Below are 18,782 nucleotides of genomic sequence, written 5' to 3'. Positions count from 1 at the left end.
ATTCAGTCTGAGGGAAGAAGATTCAAAGCCGTCATTTATTGGAACCTATTACAGGACTTAATCTGAAGATTTTGACATACTTCCAAGACAGATAGGCTACCACGAGTGAGACATGTTCAATAAGGTGTGTACAGTAGGAAATGAGGGCTGTAATTGCCATGCTGAGAGAGCTTGTTGTCTATGCAATTTAATGACCTTCTCCTCGCAGTGTCCCTCCCGACACAATGTGATTCAGAGATGAATCATGCCAAGCACATGGAAAGGGTCTTTATCACCACACAGCAGACTTGACCAAATGGTTACTGCTTATTATTGGCGGGCACCGTAGGATTTGAGCCCCACAGAGTAAAACATTAGGAATTACATCTCCTGTAATGCTTGGGCCTACTCATTAAACATCATGGGGGTGTTTATAGTTTCCTTGTTACTCTGCAAATCACAGCAGTGGCCCAAGTTTTTCAGCACAAATTTTCTCTTTGCTTGTAACAGTGAGTTAGGCTGAAATTTGTACCAGATAGCACCACTCAGCAGCACAGATCATGATAGAAACAAGTCCAATCCTGTTTGCCCTTAGCACTTAACCAAGACATACTTACTTAGTCTTTTTAACCTTTCCTTGTGAAACAGTTTCCTCAGCCATGTCAGAATATCTGTCACCATTTTCTGACCTTTCTCCAGCTTCTAATTTTCCCACCTGATACTGAGGCAGGAAAAGAAATTTGCTATCTTGGCTGCAATCCACATCATTGAAGAAAAAATGTGGAATGACATAAGTGCAAAGACATAGGTCACTTATTGTGCAGGGTTGCAACAACAAAATAAATACTTACAAGAATATAGGATGTATAAATACAACAACCCTTTTAAGATTTTAAAACCTGAAAAATACTGAAGACTACACCACATGCAAAACTTTCCCCCTGTACTACCTATATTCATATATATACTTGGCACTGTCTTGGTTATTTCTACTACACCACTTTGGGGCTCCAAGGAATCCTGGAGCTTCTGCCCCCCAGCACATTTTATTGCTACAAGAACAGCAGTTCTTGATAATTAATTTTCGTTTGCGTATTTCACAGCGCTTTTATGTAAGAAGTTGCCTAAGATTTGCTTCTTTTACAGTTCTGGTGTTCTAGGTGGTGCTGTTCTCAGGATGTGCTTCTTACAGAATGGAGTAATTGGATAACTGGCAGCGTTACGATCTGGCCCTAAAATTTGAATGCCCGTTTAGTGGTTGTGAAGTGACAGAAAATTAGTGTTACTAAGATTTCTTTCACCTAACATAGAAGAAATGCTGTTTTCCTACACGTGGTGGATGGCCCGCTCTTCCGACCAGTGCGAACAACAAACACCACCGCTAAGAGAAAGCGATTTCTGTACATCAACTGGAGTTTGCCAGTTTTCCCAGCCCATCCTTTTGGGCCTTAAAGCAATGTTTGAAAGTCTGGCTATGTTTTCTGGGGAAACCAGCACTGTGGTGGAGCCTTCAAATTCCTCTTCGCACCGGGCACCCTACATATTTACAGCGTTAATTTATTTTTTATCGTTGCCATGTCCATTCACGGCGGCTCCCCGGGGTGAAAGCGAACAATCCGCCTGAGCTTTGCGGTGCTGGAGCGTTTCCCAGGGTACTTTCCATGCTCCAGGCGGGCGCAGCTTTCCCGGCACAGGGAAGCCACGGTCCGGGCTGGGTGGGGGCGACCCCACGACGGCGAAGGCTCTGCCCAGGGTTGGAGGGAGCGGCAGCCGGGGGCTGGGGGGCAGAGGGGCCCGGGCAGCTCTCTTTGCTTTATTCACGGGCCCCTGTCTGCCCGGCCCTATCGCCCCGGGCCCGGAAGCGCCGCTCGCCTGCCCGGAACCTCTGGAGCCGGAACGCAGGTTGGCGGCGCGGGGGCCGGGCCGGAGCGCGGCACTGGGTGGACCGTGGGGAAGATGGCGGCGGCCGTGTCGGGCCCACGTGGGCGCGGGGCCGCGGACACGGACACGGACAGCGGTAACGGGAGCGGGAACGGGGTGGGCCCCGCTCTTCTCCTGAAGCATCGCCGGGCGCCGCTGTGGGCCGTCTCTGACCTTGGAGGCCTTTCCACTCTGCCCCGCCCGAGCCCGCCTGTGGGTTCGTGGCCCCTCATGCCCCCGGCTCCGGGCCGAGGGCCGGCGGCGCTCGGCGTGGGGAACGGGAGCTCAGGCCCCGGCCCGGCCACCGGCGGAGGCCGCTCCCCAGCGGCGTGTCCCGTGGGCGGCATTCCCGCGGTGCCCGGCGCTGTGGCTGCCCCTGCCCGCCCGGCGCTGACCCTTTGGGCTTTTCCCCCTCAGGCCGGGGAGTACCGCCAGCAGCTCCTTAATTCCCTAAGCCCACCAAAATAGCTTTCGCTGCCGCCTTTCCTGGGAGAGGGGGGAGCGGCTGTGCAGAGCTGCACGAGTTCTGCGTGCGGGGCCTGGATCCGCTTCTCTCCGGAGGAAACTCGGCTCTCCTTCCAGTGATGTGCCCTTAGCGCGCCGCTCTCCACTCGGTCTCGCCTCCTGCGCGCTGCGAGGGTGTTCCTAGCTAGATGTGATCACTTCTTAATTCTGTCCTGTAATTGGATTTCTTTTTTTCTTTATTCTGGGAGGAGTCAGGATTGTGGCCGTTTGGAGCTGCGTTAGTTCTGCTTGGTTCGAGCGTCCAAACTGGACCCAAAGGGCAGCGCTGTGTGGGAGCTTCTCTCAGGGCTCATTGCTGAATGTTTGCTGTGCTGGATATTTTAACTGTCCCTGTGCCTTGATCACTGAGCGAGATTAAAAGACTTAAGTAGAGAGATGCGTATGTGTATTTCACAACACACAGAGAAACAATATAGGACTTTTTATATTAAATCTACGCCAGATATCAGCCTTCTCAATTCAGAATAGGGCCCCAGGTCCTGCTTCTGAGTGAGTTAATCTGGTTTAAATTTTGAAATACCTCTTCTTTATCTCATGCTGTTGACTGATACTCTGATGTATTAAAGAATAAACTACGGCTGGTAGTGGAAACCTTGTTGATTTTTCTGTAATTGTTGGGAGCAAAATGGTGGTATTATTCTCCTATTTTATCGGCAGAAGATGTTGTGTAAAGGAGATATACATGCTTTTGCAAATTTCCTTTTTATAAGTCTGATCTGTTTTTTAAATTGGTCTTTGCACCGTTTTGCTGCTATCTTGTTTGTTAGGTTTTAATCTGGTTTAAATAGGTGCATGGAGAAGGCAGAATAATGAATTAGTGTGACAACAGAGTGTGTGTTTATGTTTGCTTAGTAATTAAATAAACAGTTGATTAATGGGGAATATCATTAGTAGCTGCCTGCATGGTTTTATGGAGAACAGATCTTGTGAAGCACTCCTGGCTTCATTCTCTTAATAGTTTGGTTGATACAGGTACTTCATGGGATATAGGAGTGCTTACAAAGTAAAGCACTTGGCTCAGAGTACTGTGATTTAAAATTAAAATTTTCTTTTTTCAGGAGTTTGAGAGTGGTAGATGGATCAAAGTGAGTCAGGTGGGGAATTGGTCCCTTGCTGGTGAGACTGGGTGGGATCAGAAACCAGCCTCCTTCTGTTCAGCACTTGATTTTGCAGCCTTGAAAGTTGTATGTAAGATAATTAATTTAAAGTTTAACGTGGCACAAATATTAGTGGAATAGTAGTTAATGGAGGCAGGACCTTTTGTATGCTCTGCTCTTGATTACGTGGTGAAGTGAAATAACCAAGCATATTTTAGCACACCCTAAACCTGCAGCCCATTTCATTCTAGTTAATAATCTGCACTGTTAAAGGCTTCTATTTTTGCAGTTTGACCCACTGAACAGAGCAATGAGGACTAATTCTTTATGTATTTGTTGTGCCATCAATTTGGCTGTTTCCAGCCATTTTAATGTTGCTTAATTCCAAACTTTGGTATTGTAACTTCAGTTCCTTCTTTTATTTTGAGGGGGGTAAGGAAACTTGACTTTGGGGGTGTTTTATTTGTGAAACTTGAACAGTTATTTATCCCAGAAAAGCTCAGTGCCTCTGGTTTCTTTTGAGCTGCCTCACTGTCTTGATGCTGCATTTAACCAAGCAGCCCCCCCGGGCTCATTATGCTTAGGTAATTGTATTTTTGCTGGTGGTGTTCTCTCTGAGCAGGTTTTGCTGTCTCGTTAGAAATGCCCTCAGCTTCGGTTTCATTCCTGTGGCTGTTTGCACTCAAACACCAGATGTCACTGTTGCAGTTTCTCTGTGTGTGTGCGTATATACACACATATTTGTGTGAAAAGGCATCTATAAGTTACACTTTTTAAACTGGAAGACAGACAGGTTTTCCCCCCACAATTATCAGCCCTAAACATAAAAATATTCAAAAATCTAATAATAAATATCCAAGGCTGCCCTTTTGCTGGCCTCTTTCAATCACTTTAAATCATCACTGAGGTGAGCAAGCACTTGCACTGCATAATTTCTAATAAATTCAGTGTAATGGTGTGTGCCTGCTTGAGGAATTAATTGTAACAGCACATGCACATTAATACCTCGCTCTGAACTTGGATAACATTTACATGTGAAGCAAATGGCTCTTATTAGTGAATGATTTTTACTAGAAACAATTCCTGACACTTTTTTTTGCTTCTTTTCTTTCTTCTTTCTTTCTTGTCCCCCCTAGGTTCTGAGTTAAGCTCAGAACTTCCAGAAGACAGCTACTCTTCAGGAGGTGAAGCCATGGATGGTGATGATGAAGATGAAGCAGCAGCCCCTGGCAATGTGGCTGAAGAGGCAACAAGCTCCAAAGATGGCCCAAGTTCAGGATGGGCAGATGCCATGGCAAAAGTGCTCAACAAAAAAATTCCACAGAATAAGTCCACCATCTTGGCCAAGAATAAAAGCCTGGAGAAGGAGAGAGAGAGAAAGAAACAAGAGAGGCAAGAAAAGAAGATGAGGGTGAGAAAAAGATGCAGTATTCCATGTGCAGTGACTGTCAGATGGGCTACTTGCAAGATAGTCTCAGAGCACTGTCCCAAATCTCTGCTGAGGCTGTGTCAGTTTTGGAGTCTCTCCTTCACAGTGATCTTGAGTAGCTTAATTTTTTTACTTTCCAGTCATGCTGTGTAAGGTTTTTTTCCCTTAGTGCTTCTTCTGGGTCATCAGGCAGGCTGAACTTTGGCAGCAGGAGTGTTCCAGTCTGTCAGCTTAAGGTGTTTTCTTTTTTTGAGGGGGTGATTTTCTAATTGGCACTGTTAATTTGGGGTGAAATTCACTTTGTTGGCATTACAAATTCAAACAGTTTTCTACCACAGAAAGTCAGAGGGAGAAAGAGAAGAATACTTCTTCCATTTACATTGTGCTGTGACTTCCAAAATCAAGGCCTCCAGGTTGAGATTGCAGTAATCATTGATGTGGTTGTGCATCATTGTTTGCTCCCCTCAACCATTTTTCTGACTGGAGTTTTCTGTTACCATGTCAGTGCCCTAAATTGCTTCTGGTTCTGAAACTGGTATGAAGAAAACAAAACAGTATTGCCAAATAAGTGATTTGTTTGTGCCTTCAGTGGAACTTTTAATTCCAGGCTCTGATTGATTTACCTTCAGGCTAGAAATACATTAATAGTTCTAATGTCTCATCCTACCAGTTCTGTTTCATTGGGATAACCAGGTTATTCACCTGACAGTTTGGGACATGCCGCAGTTGGGCCATGGCTTGCCTTTTTAATACAGAGAGCTTCAGTACAGCATCTGCACAGCCATGGTTGTCCTAAATACCTGCTCTCATCCAGTAAATGTGTGAGAATACTGCAAAACAGAGATGGGCCACCAGTCTCCAAAGTGACTTGTTTACTTTAGAAAAACTTGAAGGCAATTTGCCTTTCATTGATTTCTTGCTGATGAAAGGTAGGCTAGGACAGTTCTTTTGATCAAAGGCCAAAACACGGTCATAAACTCAGAAATTCATAGTAGTTGGCCTGGAATTATAAAGATAAGGACTCTGAAATTCCATTAGAGTCTTCTTGCATAAAACAGATTTAATGGAACATCAGCAGGCCTAAAACACTGTTAAATTGTTCAGAAGGGAAGAAAAAATGTCACTACCTTACTCTTAAAGCAGAGGTCATGAAATACAGTGGTCTGCTGTTGCAGCAGGAACAAAGCTGGTGGCATTGTGTCTGCTGGTAATGGAAAAGTGGATCGATTTGGTTTTGAAACAGAGAGCTTCCCAAAAAATAGGCAAAAAGCAATATTGTACACGTGACTTCTTGTCTGGTGGACACTTGGTGGTCTTCTGTGTTAGGGTTCTGCCTGTTGCACTCTTTGCTGAGTGTCACTTTGGTCACAAAGCCATACTGGGATCAATTCCGAGAGGAGAAGTCAGATTCCCAAGGCTCAAAGTGTGACATGCCTGTCGTGATGGACCCAGGATTTTATTATGTCGAAAATTTTCTGTGATCAGCTTGTGAAGTCTGGGATTTGAAGGCTGTCTTTGAACAATTTCCTTGCTCATGGCAGTCGGTATGAAAGCATCTTGCTCCTAGGCTTTTGTCATTGCAAGGACATGGTTCTCTGAGATTTGAGTGTGGCCCCTGTTGTGTCAATGCAAGAGACTTGCTCAGACCTGTTGTCCAGCCCTATATTGGAGCTCCTTTTACTTTCAACCAAACTGAACTTTGCAGATTCTTTTTTTCCTCCTGCTCCATACTCTGTCAGGTCATGTTGCATTCTCAAATGTCCATGTTGTTTCACATAACAATATTTATAATGCAGCTTGATAAAAAGCGGGAATGGGAAATGATGTGTCGAGTGAAGCCAGATGTTGTCAAAGACCGAGAGAAGGAAAGAAATCTTCAGAGAATTGCCACAAGGTAAAAGTTTTTCTGAGTGCTTTCCTTAAATATATGTATATCAAAAAGAGGAGGAAAAGGCCTGTGCAGGTAATCTGTTTCCAATCAGATTGAACTCTTAAGAAGTGACTAGCAGGAGCCAAGAGATTTATAGACAGGTCTGCATTGTACAGTATCAAGTTCAACAAAAGATTTCAGAAGCTTTACAAAAGAGTAAAAATTTAGATGGGAATCTAATGTTTGCTTAACAGAAGTGCTTTGTTGGATCTTCTCATTTTGTTAATTTAATGCCTTAAAAATGCAGAACAATTGTTTCTAGTGTTCTGGTTTTTTGCTTCTCCATAGAGGATTCACCAGATCCATGGCTGTGAAGTTCAGCTGCCTGTTCACATTGTGGTAGTTTGGTCTCACAGAACTAGCTGAACATTTTGATATGCTGCCTGTATGTGTGTCCTTACTCATTCCTCTGCCTTATCCCTCAGCTTCATCTGCTATTAAGAAATCTGCCTGAGAGATTTAATACCTGATTTTAGGGTAAATAACATGTTCCCAAGGATGAAATGTGCTAGAGGATGAAACTGATCTCAGTGCGGTGTTACCAGGCTTACTTCAGAGTGTGATTAGTTATTTGTACATTTGTTTGTTGCTGGTTCCTAGCAATAGGTATAAGGGAGGAGTAAAAATTGAAAGTCTTCTATGTTGCAGTAAATGTTACTTCTTAACTGAATTGACGTTCCAGGTAACCATTTTGGGGAGCTAGAAGCCATCCAGCATCTGCTGGATAATTAGCTTTAGTAGGGGGTTCATTTCTGTAAAAGGAACTTGAGTTTTTGTCTTTTTTGTCTTTTTCCCTGTCCCAGAGGTGTAGTACAGTTATTCAACGCCGTCAGGACACACCAGAAGAAGATGGAGGAGGAGGTGAAGAAAGCCGGGAACTCTGAGAGGAAGCGCGCAAAATTGATGTCTTCTGTTTCAAAGAGAGATTTCATCGATGTTTTAAGAAACATGGAGGGGGCCAAAGGAGGCAAGAATTCTGCTGGAAAGGCCACAAAAAGTAAACAGGTAAGCCTCACCTGTGAGAAAAAAATGCTTACGGGGTACCTGCTCAATGTAATGACTCTCTGTTCATGTGCCAGCTCTTCATAAACCTGTGACCCAAATGGCTGGGATGTTTTGACACTTCTGGAAGGGAACAAGCTCTTAGCCTATTTTCCCTGTCTTTTGGCTGTCAAAGTACAAAACGCTGGAAGATCTTCTGATAAGACATCAAGGCTTTTATGCAAATAACTTGGTTTAGCCATGTGTTTGAAAAAAGATTATGAAACACTGGATTTTATCTTTGATTTTGCACTAGGTGTGGAACAAACTGCTAGATTATTGTGACATTTGGAATTTGGCTATAAATAGCTAGCTCCGTGAATTGTTGAAGACCTGGAGGCTGTTCATCTTACACGGTGTATTAGACTGTACTACTTGTGTGTCCCCACAGTTTAGTTATGTCAAACTCGCTTCCTTTGGTTGATGATGGTGTCTGAAACTGAAGGATTTGCCATTCAAAATGAATATCATAACAGAAAGAAACAGAAACGTATTAAACCTTGTATGTAGCCTTTTCTTTCCCTGATTCTCTGTGTGCATTGGGCTGGTGTGGCTTCCTTGCTCTTGTGATGTCTTGGAAAGAAATACATTCCACTTTTTCCAAATATGTTTGAGACACAGTGTAGTTGGATTCGTCCAACTCTTCATCAGTTCTTTCAGCTCACCAAGTAGCTGAGGGTTGAAAACAAGTTTCTCAGACTCACTCTTTCTCGTATTTCAGAAGCTGCACGTTTTTGAAGCATGTTTGTGTTCAGGTTTGAACTCTGTGCTTGGTTGTGGGTGGAATACTGCAGTTAACTAAGTGCTTTTCTGTGCCAGGAAGAAATACTTTAATCAGTTGGGAGACAACAGTTTGTCATATGTTTTTTGTTTCTGTGCACTTGGGGAACATGCTGAAACACTGCCTGGCATGGAGTGCTCATACAAGTTTCATGCAAGTGCAATATATTTTTTAAATTCTTTGGATAATGAGAACAATTTAGCTTGGTGCTGACACTTTATTTCTCCTTAAATAATTCCAGCTTGGTTGTTTGGGTGGGGGGGCATGTGCATGTGTGTGGTTCTGGTTTTTTTGGTTTGTTTGTTTTTCCTCCCTTGGAATAGCGGAATATTGGAACAATGGCAGTGCCAACTACTGTTGCAGTCAGCATTGAATCAACAGCTGAGCAAGAACTAGGACCATTTTTTTGTGACACATTGTAACAGGGCAATTTTTAAATGACTAGGTCAGAAAACACTGATTGCAAATGTTTCTATACTTCAAAAAAAAAAAAGTTTTACTTTGGCAGCATCAGTAACAGTATATTTCCATTCAAGACCTGTAGAGATGCTTGTGATGCTGGCTGGTTACTGTTGGGTTTGACTGTTAATGTAGGTGCTGCTTTCACAAATTGTTTGTGCACAAAAGCTGGGGTAGGGATCAGGGTTTTTGGTTGGGTTTTTTAATTGCATGTGTGCCTAGACAGACCAACCCCCTTTCCTCTCTCCCTTGTTGCCTTTGCTTCAGTGACTCTCCATTCAATTTAATACTGAACCAAACTCTTCAATAACTCCCTTTCAAGCTGTTCCTAATCTGCCTTATTTTCTCTTGAGAACATATCTTACTCATTTAGCAAGCTCCCCTCCTGGTAGTTGTTGAGGCTTGAGGTTGAGGCCAAAATCTGCTGTTCATTCTCTTTCTCAGAATTACACAAATATTTAGCCACTGAACAGTTCTGCTGGCCTCCACTGTCATATCTCTGCTTCTCGGTCTCTGAGGGTGTTTCAGAGGGTAGGACGCCTGGATGAGGGGTTTTGGTAGTAAATTCCTTGCAGCAGGATTTCAGCAGATTGTGCCATCTGAAAGCTTTCGTTTGTTTGTTTTGTGGGTTTGATTTTAGCAGTCGAGAGTATAAAGTGTATTCATTTTTACAAAAGGGGGGAGGGGGGAAATACATTTATTTATCTCAGCAAAAACAATGGAAGAGATGCCAATCCCAAAATCCAGGCACTTTGCCATCAATTAAAAGGCAGTCCAGAACAATAAAAACACTACCCCACCCACATAAAACAAGCAGTCAGCAGGAAAAATAGCAGAAAAAAAGTTTTACCAGTGAAAGCAAACCTATTTTGACTCAAGCCTTGTGCTGTCACATGAGACTTGACTGTATTTTGAGGATGGGTGAAAAGCATTTTCTTGCTCTGCAGGAGTTTTTGAATGCAAAATTAGCTTTGTATTTTTGAAAGTATCAGGGGTTGTTGAAGAAACCACTTAAAAAGCTCTGTTGATTGACTATTTAGTCAAGTATATTTATGTGTGAAAAAAAGAAACTAAATGCTCTGTGAAGGCCCATCTGCAGCAGTATGATTTCAAAGTAGCATGACCACTTTTTAAATTTTGTTCTCTATTTCCATCAGCTTCATGCATTCCTGGGAAGGACAGGTAACCTGTGCCCCACTAGAACATTGTTCATAGTCTTGTTTACTTTTAGCCATTGGCCTAAATGTTACTTGGCATATACCTACCAACATAACTATGAAGGAAAGACTGTAAGGCTTGTATGTTTTCCTGTGCCCTTCTTGTGAAACTTTAGCCCTCCTTGGAGTTCTGTGTGCCCAGCTGGGAGTAATTACTCTTCTGAGCTGGAGCCAAAAGCTTTGCCTTTCATATCATTTGCTGTTTATCAAGGTATTTCTTAATCCTTGCTGAGCCAGCTGACTTGTGTAATATTTTTTCCTGTTGTTTTCCCAAGTTACTGTGCATGATGCTTGCCTCTGGGTAAGATTATCTAATTTCTCTCCCCTCACCACCTTGTCTGAAGCTTTGCAATGTGGGAGAAAAATGTAGTGATTAAAAAAAATATTAAAATCCCACTCATTTGTGTTCAGATGGGCTTTTTTAAAAGTTTTGGGGTGGGTTTATCTGAGGATCTTCTACTGTCAGATCGGAGAGCTTTCAGTTTTGTTCAACACAATCCTTACACACCAGCTTTTCATTTCAGGATGTATTGGTCATATCTTCCTGTAAGACACTACAAGAAACATTATTAAACTATAGGTTTAGAAAGGCTACTTATCAGAAATGCTGTTTTTTCAGGCCTGGAGGCTGATGTAATTTTTATGTCTACAGAATGAATACAAAAGTAGATAGTGGCAGTAAAAGATTCCTTGCATGAACCTTTTGTTTTCTTTAGGCCCTTAATAAATTTCAGGGTCCTCTTAGGCAGTACCTTTGCTTCCAGGGTTGGGTGAAGTTTCTGTTCTCTTAGAGTTGCACAGATATGTTGGCTAACGTAGTGAACTATGTGAGGTCTCAAAATAAGAAAAGAAGGAAATTCAGAGTTCTTCTCATCACTTGCTGTGTGTCAATGACAATTTCATTTTGACTTTTCTCTTGTCATTTGTGCTGCTCCGTGTAAAGCATTTTGCTGTGTGGTTAAACATTTTTTAGTGACACATAAACAACTGGCATGAAAGTTACAGATACTCTTTATGACAAGCATAACCTGCACTCGTGAACCTTTCATTTTTAATTAGGACTCTGTAGCATGATTTTGCTTTGACTTGTAAGCTTTCTTACACCAGATCTGTCTCAGGGTGTTTCAGGATTTCCTGGTCTACTTCAGCAACCATGACCCAAATTCTGCAAGGTAATCTTTCTGTAAGCTAGGCTGACTACATGACCCAGAGGTACAATTTGCTTCCTGTGTTGTGATGGCATCTGGAAAAAATTGCTGTGTTGGTCTCAAAATAGTACCTATTCTAAAATAATTTATTGGTGGGGAGGAAGATGAGTGGAGAAGAATACTAGTGCCATTTCGTAGCAGCTATTGCTCATATGGGACTTAAAGTGCTTTTCCAGAAAAGTTCCTTCTACCTCAAGCATATTTTATAAATGCTCCAAGTACCTGGTAAGTAATTTGTAAGGACAGTGATTAGAGTCAGGCTTACTATAGATTTTTCTTCTGTTCATAAGACTTTATTTTACGCAGTAGTTTGAAGATTGTTCAAGGGCAGGAGGAATACTGCGCTTCTGACTTTGGCCGCTGTTCTTGCTGAGATACGAGGAGTGGTATGGGAGCTTTCATTTTTTAAGCTAAATGAGGGTATTATTTGTGCTTTCCAGCTTAAAAGTCACATCAGTGTAAAAACTGAGAGTGACTGTCATCTTATCCTTGCAGCTTCTTGAGTACTGGCCATCAGTATGGTCTGTTTCTTTCCGCTGCTTCCACAGTGTAGAAATGGGGAGGGTGAAAAAAAATTGTTTTGTTCATTTACCTGTTCGGAGTGACAGTAATCTGAACAGTTGCTTCAACCTGTGTTAGGAAATTGTTTCTGAAGTGTGGATAAAGGCAGAGATGACTTCTGGAAATTTGGTAAGGTGTATCAACATCTCTTTTAATTTTATCAGGAAACTTCCTTAGGTGATAATGGCGTTGCAGAGTAGCAGAAGTTTATTACTACAGCTGTTGTGTGCTGGTTTTACAGACCTAATTGAAGGAGTAACCAGGCATGCATGTATTCCAGCAGATTTGAGGGGGCAGCCAAGTATTAATTTACTTCAGCTGCAGCCAGAGTAGATGTATTCTCCCAGTTTTAATAAATGTCTTCCCATCACATGCACAAAAATTTTTCATTTGGATTCCTTTGGATCGTGCATTTGTATCTGTTTTTCCCAACTGTGTGTACATTCTTTTGAAGGTGGCCCCATATATGTTTGGAGCTGATGCTTTTAATGAAGTTTTTTTTTGTTTTGTACCAGAAAGTTGCTGACAACTAATTGTATGCTGTTTTCTTAGGAATATCTTTAGAGATAAATGCAGTGCAGCCTGCCACCAGTTTGCTATATCCTCTATTCCATATGTTCTTTAAGGTAAAGCGTTGCTGTGTGGTATTAGAGGCTGTTTGATGGTGACGTTTTTAGTTTAAATCTGTTTAGAAGTTATATTAACTTACAGAGTTTGGGCTATCAACAGGATTGGGTTTTTAAGATGTCCAAGCTCAGTTCCCTGATTGTTGTCTTAGCAGGTAATGCACATGTGTGTTAACACGGGAATGTAGGACTTTGTCAATATTTAAATGTCAATTTAAATTTGTAAATGTTTCACTATTTAAATTTGATTGATTAGATGTTGAGAACTTAACACTGTAAATTCAACTCCACATAAGACAATTAAGGGTCATGTGGAGGGCAGTATTTTACTAGGTTTACCCTTTTTCCTGTGGTTTTATACTCAGATATCCCTTTCTGTCCTCTTTTTCAGATATTTGATCAGAAATCAGGAAGGGAAAAGGCTGTGATTTTGCACTTTGTTCCCATCTACATCTTTTTTTATCCTCTTCCTGTTCTGTGTTCCTGACAGGTTCTTTCCCCCTGCACCTGAGGGCCAAGGAAGTATCCTGTGCCTAATGCAGGAGCAGCCCTGACAGCTGTTCCCACAGAAAGGCCAGTTGCCTGTGTGTCATCATGAGTCACTCACAGTTCTGCTAAGATGCAGATAGTGTGTGATCAGTGAGGACAGATAACTTCAGAGAATTTGGATGCTAAATGCCTATTGCATCTACTGAGGTGATGACCTGAGGTTTGGGGAGGGCGATCTTCCAGATGTTTAGAGCTTGTCCAGATCCAGGCAAATGTTCATGGAGATAACGAAAGATATGTTGCCAGCTCCAAAACACATCCTTAACTGATTTTAAAGTTTAAAAAGAATGAATGATTCAATTAATGGGTTCCTGTAGAAAATGTCTCTTTCTTCCTTAGAGCTGAAGACAAAATATTTTAAGTTTGTCTTTCTGTGAAAAGGAATGAAGTGGTTTTATTTGAAACATTGCAAAATCCTTCAGCGTGAAGCAGTTGAAGTTTGGGAAATTTTTAAGTGAATATAAACAGGGACTTGTGATTGAAATGTCAGGCAATGCTGAGACAGCTCCATCTGTCATGTTTGAAAGTAACTTGCCTTGCTATTTGTTTATTAGTGCGCAGGATACTATGATGGTGTTCTGTTTTCCCAGAAGATGTTGCAAGGCTTTTTTTCAGTAAAACTGTCTAAAACAACCACATTTGAAAAACTTGTGGCATACGTCTTCTTTTGATCTTCCCGTGAGTATACAAAGCACAAAGAGTCAAATACTATTAGACTTTTTTCTGGTAAATCAAGTTGGAAGCCTTATAAAAGCAGCTCTCCACTTTTGGCTTTGTTCATAACTCTTATAGGCAGGGCAATGCACTTAGAGAAAAACACATCTAAACCTTTCATAAAGTTTTATAGAAAAAAATTCTCTGGAAGTAAGAAGGTTTGGGTGGAGCTTGTCTATCTGAGTAAGTTTGTTTCCCCCATCGGAGCAATTGCTATTGGAAATTATCATGAAAAGTAATTCCTTTACTTTGAAGTTTTATTAAGGTATAAAATGTTGTGATTTCCAGAGTGTGTGTGTTACAAATGACCTCTGTGGGTACCTACTCATCTGTTTATCTTGGTAGATAGACTTCAGGAGTGGTGGGTCAAACTGCTTCCAGCTTGCAACGGTTAGAGGATTGCTGAGTTCAGTAAATTTTTTTTCAGTACTGTGGGAAATCCCAGCCAGTTTTTAATGAGTGTTTCTGAAATTTACGGAAAGATTAGAAAATGTACTTTTTTTAATCTGGTAGTATTACAAATTGTAGTAAAACTGCCTCTTGGAAGGGTCTGACCTCTTTTCGGTTTGCTGCTGAACTTTGGACAGTGTTCTGCAGGTGGTCTGTGTCATTTCTTCTCCACCTGCAGCTGTTGGGAAAGCCTGTGTAGAAACATAGAAGGAGATGGAAAGGTCAGAAATGAAGGGAGAGGGTAGCTAGATGTTAAAGATAAGGGATTGGGATCCTGGGCAGTTTACATCTTCCTTCATCGGGTTTAAACTGCTTTTAGGAAGCAGCCTGGGAGTATTGAGGGGTGTGGTCTGTTCCTTAATGAGCTTGCCACTCACACGTGGCACCATGAGGGGAAATGACAGGAATATAAAATCAGAGAAATTTGGATTTGGAGACTTCTGGGATATGTCACAAAAACCATTTAGGTAAAAGCAGGGTGATGACTGTAAGGAGGTGAAATCTGACAAGCTGCTTAGCAGACATGAAAATGTCGTAATTTCATATTTAGTAATAAAATTGCACAAAGGTTAGTTCCTTGTAGGCTCTGTTTTGGGTGGTTTTTTTTTCCCTCACCCTCCTACCTCAAAGTTTTTTGGATCCTCATACTTCTTCTGGGACTCAGAAGTGGAAATCCTGAATCAGGAGGAGGAGGAGACTTTTTACTCGCCTCACTTCTTTCTCATCAGCTGTTCTGTGAGATGATTTCTGAAGTGCTGGAAGGGATGGGCATGGTCATTACTGTAGCCTTTATTGTTTGACACAACCTTTTGGGACTCACTCCATTATGCCTCTTGCTGCATCACAATGAAAAATGGGATGATTTTAGCATCATTTGTTGGAAATAAATTTGAGTGATATTCATATTATTCAAAAATTTCCAAGCTTCTAATTTATTCTTAAAAAAAAAAAAATCAGAAATACTCCATACAGCTGCAGGTCTGCATGTTTCCTTACTGGGCCAACAGACAAGCTTTTATAACAACTTGCAGAAAATTTTAGGTACCCAGCTGAGATAGTGCATAAGTGTCTTTCATAAATGGGTGACATCTGAGAAAAATCTGTTGCGACTGGAAAATGTTTGTCTACTTTAGACTGTTGAAAGACGTGAGGATGTGATTTCTGAGGGGTAGCACAGCAAAGGCCTTAATCCTGACTGCATGGTTTTTTACTAGGCACTCTTGCCATATCTGTGTACAGCTTGGTGGTTTAGGGACTGTGAAGCTTGTAACAATCATGTTTTGGATGTGAGATGATGTTTAGGTTCATCTTTGAACTCTGTCATGTCCTCATTACTGTGGGAAATAGACATTAGGAAATGAAGGACCAGCTGGTGGAGAGTATTTTTATTACTTTTGAGAAGCTGTGTGGCATTTATTTCAGGGTTGAAATGCTACACCTCTAGAAAAGTTCTTTATTCCTTCATTTTGAATCCCATCCAAACAGAAGAATTCTCAGTTCACTGTCGTCCTTTTAGTAATAATGATGGAAATGGGTATGGAGTTGTCCATATAAGATTGTTCTTGGTAATTTACCAGTATGATTTTAAAATAAAATGAACAATATTTTGCCTCAGACCTGAAGCTCATGACTAGCTAGCAAAAGTTGTTTTTTTCTCATGGACAGCACTATGTTTTCCAAGTCAGAACTATGATTCAACTAGTTTGGCTACATTAAGTGGCCATACAGATTATTGTCTGATAAGCAATGAAAGTGTAACACATTGCTTCAAGTACAAAGGTCTTGATCATGTTTTGTTTTCAACCACAGTACTCAGGGAGTCTTTGTATCAAGTATTAATTGATGCTGATGCTGTGCAGTGCCAAGTACATGAAGCATGAAAGCTGTGTGGAGATTCACAGGTGAATAAAGGGTAGGAGTAACAGGTGAGTGAGACAAGCATAGGAATGGCCAGACTGGGAGGCAGAAATTTCACTGTCAGTAGGGTGACTGCTGATAAGCAGGCATTCAGATGTGAAGGTATACACATATAGATGAGGGTCATGAAGAGTTTTGTTGTTACACGAGACAAAAACCAGCCGGACTGAAAATGAGTAGCAATAGAAATATAGACATAGAAAGAGTTCATAAACTTTCTGCTTTGAAGTGTTGCATGACAATCTCACACAGGGAAGGTATGAATCTATTTCTATCTTTCCAGATACCTTTTCTAAAATAACACTCTACTGTAATTGCAATCTGCTCTGAACTAATCTTTACTTGGTACCTACTTAAAACCACTTATTCTTCTTTATGTCAGTGAAGTGTTTTGGCCTGGCAATTGGAAAAACTGTTGTTACTTCATATTTGCAACATTGTCATTTTGCCTTGTGTTTTAAAGAATGTGAGTTACAAATTATGGAGTGTATTCCACAAGGGCAACTACCAGTATGGGTAAAGGTAACAGTTCGTGTCTGTGTTGTAACTTAACTATAGGATTGTTTCATTGGTTGAGTTCTTGTTTTCAGGTGAGTTTTTATTGCCTGTGAGCAGCTCCTGGTGTAGCATGCCCATGCTATACATCATGCTCATTAAAACCTGGGAAGGGAGTCTTGATGCCAGTATGGCCAAACATGTCTTGCAGCAACATGTGGTGGAATTCCTTGTGCAGCACAGGGGTTTCTGAGATGGCTGCTGTTGATGGCTGAGGAGTCCCAGAGCGTCCTGTGTGCAGAAGGGCCCTGTGTAGGCTTGAATTCTTAAAATGTTTTTGCTTTTCCTGACAGAAGTAATAATTTGGGATTTCTGGTGAACCAAGCCTGAGGAAATCTGTTCTCTCATAAGCTTTTTCTAAGATTTTTCTTTGCAACTGAGCATTTAATAACGATGCTTGTGAATTTTCTTCTTTGCTTAGGCCCAGATTAATACTTGTTTTTAGAAATTCTGTAATTGAGTTCCGACCCTTCTAAAGTTGGGCCATGTTTAAGCCTCTGTGTGCCAACCCAAAGCATTCCTTCTCATTCACACATCCCCAGTTGTAGTAAACCCTAGAGGAGGATGTGAGGATGGGGAGATTCCTTGTGCAGGTCGTTAAGCTCTGGGTGGTCTTCTGGCTGTGCTCAAAAGGAAAATCACTACTTGTTGTGCTTGTAGTAATAATTCCAGTGTGTTACTTTCAGAGAAGTTTGAGCAGGAACAGCAGGTCTCAAAACACACTGTAAAAAAAATTTCATTCTTAGATTTATTTACTGGAATTGCCAGACCAGATTCTGGTGTGTATGAGAGTTTGTGATCTGAGTAAATCCCTGTGCCACAGTTGATACCCACAGTGTGGTGTCACTTCGAGTAAACCAGGGCAGTTTAGTTCAGCTGCTCTTAATTTCTCATTGAGAGAGAGAATGCAAATGGGTATTGAATAACTCTCACCCTAAGGAATAAATGATTGTGCAGAATTATACTGCAGCAGAATAGATTTCTGTTGTGCAGCTCACATATTATGCAAGCTTGAAAATGCTTCTCAGAGTGAGTTGCTGTGAGAATTCAGTTCAGAAGTTCAAGATAATAGCGGTGCAGGTTGTATTCTCAGCTTGCAGGTTTGTGGGATTTTGGCTGTTTGGGATCAGGCTTACATAGGAACCTTTCTTCGAGTCGAGATCTTGCTGCAATTCAAATCAGGTAAAGTTGCAGGCAGCACTAATGATCAAACCCAAGTATCGTTTTCTTGTTAAAAAGCATTACAGTTTGTTTTCTGCTTATATTTCTGCTTCAGATACTTTGGCTGCAGTTTTTTTTTCATTTCTGCTCAGCCTGAAGGGAATTTATTTTCTTAGCCTGTGAGCTCGCATATTGCTTAAAATGAACTTAGGAGAAATGATTATGCTGGTGTTCTTTGTTTTTCATTCCTTCCCTCTCTTCTGCCAAGTTGGGGTATTATTATTATTGCTATTATTTTTATTATTATTATTTTACACTGAGATTTCGCACACCTCAGTGTATGCCTGTGCTGTTCATTTGGGGGTTTTTGAGCTCAGTTTACACTGGGAATGAGGACCAGAATAGCAGCAGTCATTCAGAGCAAGATGCAGGCTGACAGGGAAGGTAATTGTCAGATGTATGTGAGAATGTGTTCTGGCAGTTACACTTTTTAACTTCTTCCCCATGACAAAAGCTTCGCTGTGTCTCAAGGTCTTAAATGTTTGTGTTGAGCAAAACAGAGGAACCTGGGGAGGCAGTTCAGATTAATTAGACAAGTTAGAATTGTTTTCTTAGTGCTTAAAGTTGTTGCTTGAGAGATATTTATGTTAGAAATTCCTTCCC

General features: G+C 41.4%; 1 protein-coding gene across 1 annotated transcript in view; it reads left to right on the top strand.

Annotated features, from left to right (window-relative positions):
- Nucleotides 1-1,920: 1,920 nt before the first annotated feature.
- Nucleotides 1,921-18,782, top strand: part of RRP15 (ribosomal RNA processing 15 homolog) — a 29,172-nt gene continuing 12,310 nt past the window's right edge. The window contains exons 1-4 of the mRNA XM_066178245.1: nucleotides 1,921-1,996; nucleotides 4,658-4,932; nucleotides 6,747-6,844; nucleotides 7,684-7,885. Coding sequence (XP_066034342.1) covers nucleotides 1,936-1,996; nucleotides 4,658-4,932; nucleotides 6,747-6,844; nucleotides 7,684-7,885 — 636 coding nt within the window. The 5' untranslated portion in view covers nucleotides 1,921-1,935. The remainder of the gene's footprint in view (nucleotides 1,997-4,657; nucleotides 4,933-6,746; nucleotides 6,845-7,683; nucleotides 7,886-18,782) is intronic.

This window comes from Chamaea fasciata, unplaced genomic scaffold (genome assembly GCF_029207755.1).
Source record: "Chamaea fasciata isolate MVZ Bird 193981 ecotype frontalis unplaced genomic scaffold, bChaFas1.0.hap1 SCAF_3, whole genome shotgun sequence".
Classification (NCBI taxonomy): domain Eukaryota; kingdom Metazoa; phylum Chordata; class Aves; order Passeriformes; family Sylviidae; genus Chamaea; species Chamaea fasciata.
The sequence above is the reverse complement of the archived record's forward strand: the minus strand, read 5'-3'. Positions and strand labels throughout refer to the sequence as shown.